We start from the raw sequence: 13,320 nt of genomic DNA on the forward strand, positions 1-13,320 counted from the left end.
GGGCCGCCTGGGGACGGGGGTAGTCAGAGGAAGGGTCTAAAGCAGCAGGAGGATGGAGATCTGACAGTCACCAGGTACAGCCACATTACACACACCGGCTCATTTAATCTGCACCACGACCCTGAGTTGTGTTGAGTTCAGTCCAGTTCTTAAACCCATTTCACAAGCGAGCAGACTGGGGCCTCCAGGCGCAGTTTGGCTGTGTGTTAGAGGAAGGGAACATTCAGGTGCTGACCGTGACTGTATTGGTTCGCTGAATCTTCAACCGCCCTGTGACGTAGGTCCTGTTCACACTCCCCTTTTTCGGAAGAAGAAACTAAGGCTCAGAGTTGGGCAGGGAGGTCTCTTGCTCAAGGGCACAGGGAAGATTTGAATTTAGGTTTAGAGCAGAAAGAATGGGCCAGGAAGGGCACAGAAGCTGTTAAGAGGTCCCCCAGGTAGGAGGGGAGTTGGGAAGCCTCTCTCTAGCGCCCCCCACCCCCCATCCAGGATTCAGATACACACGCTTTTGTGACATCCCTCATTCCCCATCTGCTGGCCCAGGCCTCAGCGGGCAGGTGCTGGGGCTCACCTGGCAAGCACGTAAGACATGTATTAATTTTGCAATGTGGAAGTATGTGTGCCTCTTCCTGGAATCTCCTGAGGCTGCTACAAGAAGTTACCTCCTCTCCATTCCCATCTGGACATGAAGTTCCCTGGCAAGGCCCCAGCCTAGGGCATCAGAATGAGCCTCCTAAATACCGAGCACAGAGCAACTGTGTCACCAGCTCAAGATCACCAAGCACAGCAGGAGACATGTCCAGCATGTCAGCCTCAGCCCACCTCTCCACCATCCAGCCTCTTGCCTGTCCACAAAAGCCCTTACCATGCTTCAGTCTAACACGTGGAGAGGAGGTGAAGACCCCCAGAATCTAGCAAAGCCAGGGGCAAGGTTCAGTCTGGCACCTAGAAGAACTGGAACTGAGGTCACTGGTTCCACAATTTCTGCTGCCCATCAGGTGTCCAGGCTGCCCGGGTCGGCCTCAGGCACTGGTCATAGAATGACATGGGGGCCCTTGGGTGCTCTGATGGCCATGCCTGCCTTTCGTCTGTGCCTGTACTCTGGAGCTGGAGTCGCCTCTGCTGGAGTCGCTGCAAGTGCCGAGCTGACACCTTGATGGCCCTAAGGTCTCTGGAACAGCTGTGGGGAGAGAAAAGTGGAGCAAGTGGTCAAGGATGTCCAGGATCCCACCCTGCTCTTCACACAGAGGGACTGAGGCCCAGACAGGAGCAAGGCTGGGACCAGGGAGGGTTGGGTTACACCTAGAAGGAGGCAGAATAAATCTGGGCTGACACCTCGAGGCCCAGGTTCTGACTGCAGAAACCAGATCAAAATGAGACTCAGATCAAAATGTGATTGTGGATTAGGAGTAAGAATTAAGCAAGCATTTTCCTGTGTGCCCAGCAGGCTTTGGGCTACATGTTATTTCCTTGGCTTCCTCAACCGTTTTACAAATAAGGAAATAGAGCCATAGAATTGTCACTCAACTTGCAATGTCATACAGGAAGTGACAGAGTCAAGATGCAGCCCGACTTGGGCCAACTGCAGAGCTGAACCTGGGGTACCAGAGGGTAGGGGGTGATGACAATGGAGCTGAGATGTCCCTTGACCCCTTCTCCCATCCCCTCAGCTCTGGCACAAAGGGTGCACAGGAGACCCACCCCTTGGGAAAAGCCCTCATTCCTCCTGGCCCTGCGTCACTTACCCTTGGCCCTCAGCACAGTCCAGTGGAGGGGCCAGCTTGAAGCAGGTCATGCCCAGCAGCTCCCAAAGCATGTTGGTGCCCATGGGTGGGCTGTGGAACCTCAGGAAGCGTGCCAATCTGAGGGAAGAGGCAGATTCAGGCTGGGGCAGGGACTTGCAATGCAGGTGCCCCTTCCCAGTGCCTGGCAGCAGGCAGCCCACCCCTGAGGGTCTAAGCAGGCTTCACCGGCGTGTGCAATTGCAGTGGAAGAGGCGCTCGTGTGCATTGTTGAACAGCTGGAACTTGGTCTCCTGAGGTCCTATCTGGTGCTCACACTGATCCAGGCGGTGGAAAATGCGGCAGGCCCGGTGGATGCCTGGGGGCAGGTGTGCTGTGAGAAGAGCGGAGTCCCCCAGGCAAGGCCCCACTGATGCTTACTGCCATCCAGAAGAAACACCAGCACAGGTGCTCAGTTACACACAGTTTCCCTCCATCTCATGCCCTTTGTGCTCTCAGAGTGAGACACACACACAAACATGCAGGGCAGTGGCCACCATAGGAGCCCAGAATCCCAAAGGTGGTCAGGAAAGGCTTCCTGGAGGCAGAGACTGCTGAGCCAAGGTTGGGAGAGTGGAAGAGCTGGGGAGAGTGCTCCAGACAGAAGGAAGAGCATGTGCAAAGGCCCAGAGGTAGAGAGAGCAACCAAATGCTTTGAGGGACCAAATGCGGTTTGTGAAACTGGAGTTTCACCTGGGGAGTAAGCTCTGGAGGGCCTGCACCTGAGGACGTGTGGGTTTTGGGACATCATCAGCTGAGGCGAAAGAGCCATGCTAAGGGCTCAGCAGGGAGTGACATGGCCAAGTTTGGAGCCTACAAAAATCTATCTGGCTGCAGCGTGATTTGATGGGTGAGGGTAGGAGACCCCAGGAGTTCAGAGGAGGAAAGGAAGCCACACAGTCTCCCAACCCCACCCAGAGGCAGGGACACCTCCTTATATCAGGAACACCCAAGGTTATGTTCTGAGCTCACCCTGAGGTTTTAGGGTACCCCATGGCCCCTGAAGGCCTAGATGGGTGACCTTCGGCTGGGTTGTGGGGGCCACATCAGGCCTGGGGAATGCCATGGGGTCCTGGAGGGCTGTAGTGTTGGCTTTGCTGGGGTGCTTGGACCCTTTCCACTGTGGTGGCCTCTTCTGAGGGCGTTGCTGCTGTGGTGGCTTGCTGTGTCCTGGGCCCGTGGGGCTGGGAGTCAAGGGCATGACTTGGGAGCTCCAGGAGGCATTGTAGGGGGTCCTAGGCTTCAGGTGGGCCAGGGCTATGGAGCCATACTTTCTACACCTGGGAGGTGGCAATTGTTGGTAATTGGTAACCCAGAATGCCCCCGCCCAGAAACCCCTAGTTCATCTCCATGGAGAGCAAGTCTCTGCCTGTCCCATCCCTCACCCCACTGGGTCTTGGGGAGCACCCAGAAAAGGTCTGCATCCTGGGTGCCACCCAAGGAGAGGATAGGGAAGGCCTCATTCCCTGGAGAACAGACCTACACACAGGCTTCCCTCCCTGTGCTTGGAGCCTGGGCCCCCCACTGGCTGCGAAGGGGCTTGAAGGAGTAGCCACATACCCGCCCCACCAGTACCACGCCACACACGCCTCCTGCTCCTCCAGTACGAAGCAGGGTGTCTCCAGCACGTTGAAGAAGGCCACGCCTACGATGTTCGAGATGGAGTCCTGCTGGTTCTTCAGGCATTGCTGGAACCTGCCCCAGAGCCGCCAGTCAGGTCCCCGGCCCAGAGGGTCACCTGGCTCCTCCAGCCCACCCAGTCACTACAGCCAGTTGGCTTGGGGTGCAAGCATCCCTTTTCCTCTCAGACCACAGCTTTCCCACCTGCACAGTGGAGTCTGGCTGGCTGATCCTTTAGGATTCTCTGGAATCCTGGTCTCTGCACCCAGGGCATGAGTAACTCTGTGCCACCCCTGAGCCCCAGGCCCTTCCTGCCTGCTGCCAACCTGGCATCGCAGTCACAGTGGGAAATGGTGTGGAATCGGTAGTTTCGGATGCCATAGTTGTACTGGAAGGGTGAGATGGTCTGGGGGCAGAGGTCATGTTCCCGGCAGCAGAGATCAGGGCCCTGGAAGACTCCTGTAGGAAGCAGAGGTGGGCATGAGCTCAGCAGTGTCCCGGGTATCATGCACTGGCTATGCCCACCTGCTGTAGGGAGCCCTGACACAGACGCCCTGGGTGGCCCAAGGCCAGTCGCTCTCCCCCTGTGGGAACCTCAGTTTCAAAGCTTGAAGAGAGCTCCCAGGCATAGCCTCTGTTGGGCAACTTCAAATGCTGGGCAGCCCACCCAAGAGTCCCTGCCTGTGGAAGGACCTTCCTCGGGGGAACTGAAGTCTGTGTCTAGAGCTCCGAAGTTCACACCCCAAATAAAACTGAAATCATGAATGTATGGGGAATGGAATGGCAGATAGGCAGGGTGCAACCTTTCTCACTGGCACAAGGAGGCATTGCCGAGATGCCACCTGCTCCAGCTCAGCTGCCAAGTCCTTCCTCCAACCCTCCACGCATGCACACAGACTGTGCAAAAAAGTCATCCATGGTTTTCACCATATGAGCAATAGCACCTTTTACTGAGCATTTCCCAAGGACCTGGCACTTCCCACACCCAAACTCACAGCAGCCCTTCGAGGGAGGGGCCGCTTGCACTCTACGGGTAAGGAAACCAAAGTTCAGACAGGGGAAGAGACTTTTTCAGCTTGAATGTGCTCAGCTGGGATTTGAACCCAGGCTTTTGGGTTTTGGTGTCCCCTCCACTGACGCACCCTGTGCCCATAAGCCCTCCTCTTGGGTAATGGCTTTTTGGTTCAGCCAAACCTGGGTTCATGCCTGCTCTCCCCCTCCCTCAGACAGTGATTAATGGGACTCCCAGGTTTGAGTAGGACCTTTCCCACCTATGACCTCACTTAAGCATCCCACAGTGAGATTCATGGTCATTCCCATTTTACAAATAAGGACATTAACATTAAGAGTAGTTAAGTCACTCTCCCAAGGACACACAGCCTGGGAGAGCGGGAGCCAGAGTAAAATCCTGCACCTTCTCCCTCAGGCCCCCAGCCCACACCCCCAAGGCTTACCTAGCTCGGAGGAGTTCCTGGCAGAATTCCCGACGCCACACCACAGTGTGCCGGGCATGGTCCAGCCTCTTTTTACCCGCTGATGCCCCACGCCAGGTGCTCTGCTCTGCCCCGCGGCTCGCTTCTCCCTGGCCCCTGCTGGACTCTCAGTGCGCCTGCGGCAGGCTGCCCACTGACTCTGAAGGGTGGCCAGGGCTCTCTGCAGCTCGGGTCCAGGGGTGTGGATGAAGGAGCCCCGGGTGATTTCACCAGCACAGAGGGCAGTGAAGGCTTCGATAAGCTCCAGCTCATCCTGCCGGCTACACACCTGCAGCCTCCCATGCTCATCCCAGCGGGCATGGAACAGGGCCTGTCCCTGGGCATCCTTGCCCAGGAAGCTCAGGGACCCTAGGGGGCTGCCAGCGATAGGTCTAGCTAAGTAGCAGGAGGTGATATCCCAGGGGAGGGCAGAGGATCCCCCCAGAGCTCCCACCAGGAAGCTCAGTATCCCCAACAGCACTTCCAGAACCCTCATTCCTCCTGGCCCAGCCCAGTCAGACGAAGCTCCTGGGACGCCTACCCCTGGCGGCCCCCAAGGCAGCAGCGCAGCAGCTGAGTGGAAGCAGTGCCCAGAAGACCCGGAGCAGCAGGGCCAATGAATGGAGCTCTGGGCGGAGTAGGAAGGAGGCTGCAGTGTGGGGTGATATACGGCTTGGAACTGAATCCACCGGCTGGGCAGGCCTCTGATTGGTGGAGGAGAGCACCTGCCAGGGCCCACGCCCCACTCACTGTGCCTTTCTCAGCGCCAGTCACCTGCTGCCAGCCCCGCCTGGATGGGGACTGAGGGGGCCAAAGCCCTGGGCCCCAGGGCCCAAGGGCCCTGGGGGCCAGGAGAGGATCTGCATCTCTCTGGGGAGGGAAGAGGGTTCAGGGGCTCAGCGGAGGCTCCCAGAACTTCTCCTCATCCCCCTACCCCAGTGGTGGCTGCCACACCCACCTCCATGAAGCTGGCAGGGGGCCATGGCTTCTGCCAGATCTGGGTGAAGGAGGTAAGGGCAGGGCTGGGGCTCTGTGGCCACACTCCTGGGGACTCCTGAGGCTTCTGGGAAAGGGGGTTTCTATCCCCTGGCCACCTGGGCCACTCCCCTCAGCCCAAGCCCAGTTCTGAGAAAGGCTCTTGGCATATCCAGGGGACAGTGCCCCAGGGCTACCCACTTCCTGGGACTCCAAACACAGGCTTAGCCCAACAGCAACCTCCTGGGCTGATAGATGGTAGAGACGTAGCCTGAGTGGGGCCGTGGCTGGTGCCTTGTGCTCAGAGGGACTTTGGTCCCCACAGGAGCAGAGGGTGGCCCAGGGCTGGGTCTGTGGGCCTGTGGCCACCTCCATTTTTGGACTGTAGCCACCTGGGGCACATAGCAGGCATCATGTGTCCCCCCAAGAGACAGGGATGGTCTCTCCATCAGGGAGAGGCTAACCCAGCACATGTTCCTGGGTCCCAAAGCCAATTGTCATACAGTTTCCAACCATCCAGGGAAGCTGGTATGCCTAGACCCACAGTGCAGATGAAGGAGGTGAGGGTCAGTGAGGGTGAGGTGACAGTCGGGCCCCAGCTGGGGAGTGGGCGAGGCTGGGAGCACAGCTCTTAGGGGGCTTTGCTGGGAGGTCAGGGCCGGCCCGGACAGTGGCTTGTCTGTACAGCTGCCCCCACAACATCCCTCCCAGTGTCCACCCGAGTCTTTTCCAGGAGGATGAGCCCTGGTAAGGCAGAGCCAGGGCCAGGCTAGGGAAGGGGACCTCATGCACACAGGAGGGAGCAGGGGGCTGCGGGCGTGCAGGCCCCTCTCTGCGGCTCTAGAACCAGCCTGGGACTGTAGCCCAGAAGGTCAAGAGAAGGGGGAGAGGGTGGGGTAGCCCAGGAGCCAGACTACCCTAGGGAGGTTGGAAAAGGGGGTGTGGAATAGAGTGAGTGGTGGAAGGGAAGGTGGGGAGACCAAAGGTTCCCAAAGACAGGGACACAAATAAACAAAGGTGGGTCTCCCGGGAAGAATTCTGATGTTTGGAAACCATTGTTCTATAACTTTCCCCACTCGTAGGCACTGCCACCACCTCTGATCCCCTTTTCTGCGTTGTAGAGTCCTTTCCTGCCCATCACCCAGGGACGCTGGGAGATGCTATGGCAGGAACCCACCCTTCAAGGGTGCTAGCTTGGGGCCCTGAGGTCTTAGCTTCTCTGTGCCTCAGCCTCCTCATCTACATGACAGGTGCAATCACAGCAGTCACTCCGAGGCTGACTCTCCGTGGCGTGACCCGCATCCATCAAGGTGTCGCTGAAGCCTCGGGACACTGCTGAGCAATAAGCAGTTCACCCAGGAGAAAGCAGTTCCCCAGATTTTCAGCCACAGGATCCGTGATAGCCAGCCCCAGCTAAGCCGCTGCCTGGCTGTGTGACTTCAGGCTTGTGCCTGCCTCTCTCTGGGCCTGTACCATGAGGGGTGCCACATGGAATTGACCTTTGGGGCCTCTTCTTGTCTGGGCCCAGGCCTCGAGGGAGGGTGTCGCTAGGTGTTCCCTCCACCCTGTAGCCTCGTCAGTCAGCCTCTAGGACAGGCACCAGAGCCCTGCCTCCCAGCTGGGTGCCCCTGGGAGGCCCTGGTGGGGAGAGTGGCAGGAGCCAAACCAGCAGGACGGGATAAGCTGGGCCCTAAAGACAGAGGCGGGCTGAGGCTGTCCTCTGGATCCCCGCCTATCCCAGGTGGGCCGGGGGACACGGTGGGCACCAGTGTGTGGGGGGGTCACACGGACCATGCTCCTTCCGCCCTCCCTGCGGTGCGCCTATCCCCGTCTCTGCATCTGTCCCTGTCACTGTCTCCTTTCGGCCTCTCTGGAATCCCCCTCTGGCTCTCGGCCTCACTCCCTCCCTGACGCTGCCCCTCACTGTCTCCTCCTATCTCCTCCATCTTTCTCTCTCTGGCTCTGACTTTTATTTTTTGTCTCTTTCTCCTTTCTGTCTCTCTTTACAGCTTTTCACCCTCCTTCCCTCTGTGCTTCGTCTCTCTCTGCCGTCTCCGTCCCCATTTCTCTCTCATTTTTTTTCCTGCCCTTCCATCTTGATGAGTATCTCTCTGTGCTCTCTCACCCCACCCCCTCTTTCCCTGTTTTTCCCATTTCTCTCTCTTTACTGTCCATCTCTCTGATTTCCTCTTTCTCTTTCTTTGTGTTTTGGGGTTTCTCTCCTTCCTTCCTCTTCTGTCTCATTCATTCCTTCCTCACCTCTCTGGTTTCTCTCTGTTCTGTGTTCCTGTGTGTCTGCATGTGCCCCGGTCCCTCCCTCTGGTGTTTTCACCTGTCCTTCTCCCCCCATCCCTTTCTCTTCCCTCCTGTCTGCTCTCCCCCTCCACACCCTGACCCCAGGCCAGGGACCCGGGGTGCCCTGCCCTTTCCTGTTCACATTTTCCCAGTGATGACCTCATCTGAGGCTCACAGCCCCTGCCCCTCCCTAGGGAGACAGGCGAGGCAAGGCTCCTTATCCCATTGCTAAGACGACGGAGTGAGGCCCCGGAAGAGAAGGGACTTACCAGGAGTCACAGAGGATCGGGGAGAAGCCATCCCCTGGCCTAGGAGGGGACCTCCCCTGGCCCAGGGAGAGTCTCGACTCCCCCACTACCTTCCTGCCTCAGGGCTTTCCTCCCCACTGCCCGGAGGGTGCTCCTTGGAGCTGTCCCTCCTGACCCCACCTAGACGACTTTCTGTCTCTCTGTGTCCGGGGAATGGTGAGAGCAGTGCCTAGCTCCAGAACATTCTGCATCCTTTTAAAAACAAATAGTTACTGAGTGTCTACTATGTGCCAGGCACAGGGGGAGGCCCTCAACTCAGACAGGAGGGGAGGGGGTGCAGAGCATGCTCAAGACAGGGGATTGAAAGGAACCCATTCCTTGGGGGGCCAGGATCTGGCAGCCTGGAGCTGCCAGGCCTGGGTGTCAGCCGGGTCCTTTAGGAAGACACCACCAGGACCGAGTTAGAAGTGCAAAAGACTGATTGCAGAAAATGTCTGTGAAAGATGGAGAAGAAGCAGGCTGAGGCAGAGAGAGCCTTCAGACTGTGCTGTAGGTGTGACACCCATGAAGAGGAAGGAGAAGGGAAGCAGGTCCAGGGAAGAAGCGTCCCATACCACAGCGCTGCCCCGGGTCTCCGCCAGCCCCCTGGGAGCTCTGACTGCCGACGGGGGAGCCCCAGATGGGCAGAAACGGCCCAGTGCCCAGCTGGTTGGGGCTGCCCAGAAGCCAGTGGCGTCCACTCCGCAGCTGCTGCAGATGCTGATGGCGCTGATGCTGATGGCTGCCACATCTGGGAATTCACCCACCTTTAGGCGAGGGCAGCCCCCACTGTGGATCGGGAAAGGAAACCCAATGAAGCCAAATGAGTCTGTGCCTGGAAAGGAAGCCCAGAAGGTGGTCTTCTTTCAGGATCTCAGGGCTAAGGGGTAGGAATCTGTGGGTACAGGACCATCCTCCATAAGATTTCCGGGTAGGAGTTCAGTCCCCAGCACACCTGGCATAAACTAAGCCCAGCCACAGGTCTGGGGGAACAAACAACAAGACCCAATTGTGCCTAAAGCTAGACCCCTCAGTAGACTGGAAGAAACACATTAGATCTAATTCAACAGCTTATTAATAGATAATTAGGGGAGAGAAAGGGAGAGGAGAGAGATGGGAAGTCAGAGAGATTACAGAAACCATTCTACTCAGCTCAGCAACATTAGACGCGGTGGTGGTTTCAAGATGTGCACAAATTCTTTGATACTCTGCCCTTCAAACACTGCAGGCTTACCCAGTCCCCTTCAGTGTGAGCTGTACTTAGTCACTCGCTTCTAACAAATAAAATATGGCAGACGTGACGTAACTTCTGAGACTAAGTCATAAAGGCTTTGTGCCTTTCTCCTTGCTCTCTGTCTTGTATTGCTCTGGGGAAGCTGGTTGCTATGTCATGGGTGACTCAAGCAACCTTGGGAAGAAGCCCATGTGGCAAAGAACTGACGTCTCCTATCAACAACCATATGCGTGAGCCACTTGGAAGCAGCTCCTTAAGGCCCCAGTCAAACCTTCAGATGAATATATTACCACTTGAACTTTTTTGGTAACAACTTTATTGAGATATTATTCACATACCGTACCATCTACCCATTTAAACTATACAATTTAATGGTTTTATTTATGTTCATAGTCGTGCATCACCACTAGTTAATTCCAGGACATTTTCATCATTCCAAAAGGCAATACTGTAACCAGTACGTCATTCCACCTTCCTCCCTCCTCCAAACCCCAAGTAGCTACTAATCTATAATCCCTATAGAGTTGCCTATTCTGTACATTTCACATAAATGGGATCATATAATATATGGTCCTCTGTGATTGGCTTTTTTCACTTAGCATAGTGTTTTCAAGGTTCATCTGTGTCATAGCATGTATCAGTACCTCATTCCTTTTTATGACTGGATAATATCCCAGGTTAGACCACATTTTGTTTATCCACTGATCAGCTGATGGGCATTTGGATTGTTTCCATCTTTTGGCTATTATGAATAATTTATTATAATAAATGAATTATGAATGAATGATATACTATGAATTATGATATATAAATGAATTATGAAATGAATAAATAAAAGTGAACTATACTATTCATTATGCTGTTATTATGCAAAATGCTTCTATGAATCATGTAAAAATTTTTTTATGTGGACCTCTGTTTTCATATCTTTTGGGCAAATACCCACAAGTGGAATTTCTGGATCATGTGGTAACTCTGTATTTAACCATTTTAGGAACTGCCAGACTATCATCCAAAGTAGATGCACCATTTTACGTTCTCACCAGCAGTATACAGTGAGAATTCTGATTTCTCCACATCCTTGACAATGTTTGCTATTGTCTGTCTTATAGCCATCATAGTGAGTGTGAAATGATATCCCACTGTGATTTTTGTTTGCATTTCTCTGATGGTTAACCATGTGGAGCATCTTTTCATGTGTTTATTGTTCATTTGCATATATTCTTAGAAAAAGTTTGGCAGACATCTTTACTGTAACTTTGTGAGACCCTGAACCAGAAGCCCTCAACTAAACTGCTCTCAAATTCCTAACCTTCAGAAATTCTGTGAGATAATAAACATTTGTTGTTTTGCGACACTAAATTTTAATATATTTATTACACAGCAATACATATCTAACACAGAAGCATTCAGGAACACATCATGGGTGCCTACTATTATGCTATTGAAAGGCCCAGCCAATGCAATAACATAAGAAAAGGAAATGCAAATTGTTAAGTTTGGAAAAGAAGAAACAAAACTGTCACTGCTTGTCGTTAACCAAGTTTAATTTTTCTACCTAGAAACTTGAGGTGTATCCAATATCTGGGATGGGAAAGCAGTGTAGCAGAAGTGAACAAGCCCAGAACAGACCTAGATTTAAATCATAGCTTTTCCCTTACTTTCTATGGGAGCTCAGGCAAGTCATTTTGCCTCTTTGGGTTTCACTGGTAATGTGGAAGTAAGAATAGTACCTGTGCCATGAAGATTAATGTGAGTGTATATAAAGGGCTTCAGTGACTGACATACAGTGACCTTTGACAAGTTGGAGCTCCATTTAAGAGATGATTTGAAGGCAGGAGCCAGACAGGATCTCAGTGTGACTGATTTGATGCGCAGTTCCATCTTACTACACTGATGGGCGGTGACTTCAATGGGATATGGGGGGGACTCGATAATGTGGGTGGATGTAGTAACCACATTGTTTTTCATGTGGAACCATCATAAGAGTGTAATATCAATGATACCTTAATAAAAATAAAAATAAAAAAATTTGATGCCCAGTTCTCCAGTCTTCAGAATGTGTGCTCCTTACATTTCCATAACTGACTCCAGCCAGCTAGTGGGGTCCTAAGAGCCTCAGCAGATCCTGACCCACACTCTGGGCTCAGCTCTGACTCCACTTCCCTTACTAGGCAGCCTTGGGCAAACAGCGTACCTTGGCTAAATCCCCGTGATGTAGTATGTTGATTGGGATGATCACGGTTACCTTTCTTACTTCCCAGGGGATGTGGTGAGGATCAGAGAATGGAAAAGGAGCTCATCAAGGGGAACACCTCACATTAGGCCACGAATAGGCCACACGAGTCCTTCATGACAGAGACCCCACCCTCAGAACTGTAGGGAAACCAAGCAGGAACAAGGGGGCAGAATGGTCCCCGAGAGCCCTGTCTAGCAGGACATGGAGCCCACAGAGGGCCTTGGGGTCTGGGACAGAATAATGCTAAGTACAAGATTCACACCCCTACTGTTCAGATGGCACTTGACATTTACATTCTTACCAGACTGATAAAATATAGATGCCCAGTTAAATTTGAATTTCAGAAATCAGTGAACACGTTTTACTCTAAGTGTATACCCCAAACATTGCAATTATTTTTTGGTTATATGAGAGTCTACTTTAACCGGGTATCCTGGGTTTTGTTTGTTACGTGGGGTAACCCAGCAGCGAGCTGAGGAAAAACAGGGCAACAGCTCTTTACCCCACTTCACAGGGGAGGAACAGGGAGGAGATCAGACTTGCCCAGAGCTCTTCTGCTCATCCACCCTTTCATTTCTCACGGGACTCTGGCTGAGGTTGAAACGTGTGCTGTTCGTTGGCTCTCGTTCAGAGGCCTTGGCTCATACCTACTCCCTCCCTCGTGGGGTTGGCCTGGCCTATGGGGCCCTTGGGAGGCGCTGGGAGTCCAACTCAACAGAATGAAGAGGGTGGGTAGGGAGCATGAAAGGGGATCAGGAGGCTCAGAGGGACATATGACGGCAGAACTTGGCCCCTGGGAGACTAGCGAACAAATCCCCCATTTCTGTAGTGAACTAACTACTCAAGCTCTCTGGCAGCGTTTAAGAATCTGTGAATTTGCCCAAGGTCAACACCAGAGGGCAGTTGTTGCTAGGACTAGTCCTTGAGCCTCCCGGCACACTGGGCTCTCTTTGCTGCTCTGGGGTCTGGATAAGAGAGTCTGGGAAGGAGACCCCTTGAGCCCAGAGCAGGGAGATGGGGGCAGGAAGGCCTTTGGGACCTCAGAGCGGGCCCTGACTGAGGACCCCAAAGTTCAATCCAGCCTCTGCTGCCACCTAGTGGATACCTGAAGCCAGTGCCTCCTAGAGAAACTCCCGAACAAGGAAGGCTATCCTTGTGACTCTCTAGTCCCTTCTTACACCTGCCTGGTCCTTCTCACGGGGACTCTACCCTCTGACTCACTGCATGACCCTGGTAAGGCCTCTTTGCCTCTCTAGCCCTCAGTTTCCTCTCTTAGAATAAGCGTTCTCCAAATGGCAGCAGGCATGATCCTTCTAAAAGACAAGCCCGTCCTGGCGTCCAGGTGCAAGCCTGTCATGCCCGGCAGGGTCCGAGCCTGGCTCACCCCACTTCTCCGCTCCAACCACACCATACTTTC

The 13,320-nt window shown here is 53.9% G+C and overlaps 1 protein-coding gene across 2 annotated transcripts; it reads right to left on the reverse strand.

Annotated features, from left to right (window-relative positions):
- Window positions 1-85: 85 nt before the first annotated feature.
- PLA2G3 (phospholipase A2 group III) lies at window positions 86-5,513 on the reverse strand. Of its 2 annotated transcripts, none has more exons than XM_017644274.3 (7): window positions 4,856-5,513; window positions 3,728-3,860; window positions 3,342-3,476; window positions 2,754-3,061; window positions 1,971-2,100; window positions 1,746-1,862; window positions 86-1,180 (listed from the first exon to the last, which is right to left on the reverse strand). In XM_017644274.3, the coding sequence occupies exons 1-7, from the start codon at window positions 5,367-5,369 to the stop codon at window positions 967-969; spliced, it is 1,551 nt and encodes a 516-aa protein (XP_017499763.2). In that variant the 5' UTR covers window positions 5,370-5,513; the 3' UTR covers window positions 86-966. The 2 variants fall into 2 exon arrangements, with proteins under 2 accessions (XP_017499763.2, XP_017499762.2); XM_017644273.3 differs by having other exon boundaries at window positions 1,971-2,115.
- Between the last annotated feature and the right edge of the window lie 7,807 nt (window positions 5,514-13,320).

Source organism: Manis javanica, chromosome 15, assembly GCF_040802235.1.
Source record: "Manis javanica isolate MJ-LG chromosome 15, MJ_LKY, whole genome shotgun sequence".
NCBI lineage: Eukaryota > Metazoa > Chordata > Mammalia > Pholidota > Manidae > Manis > Manis javanica.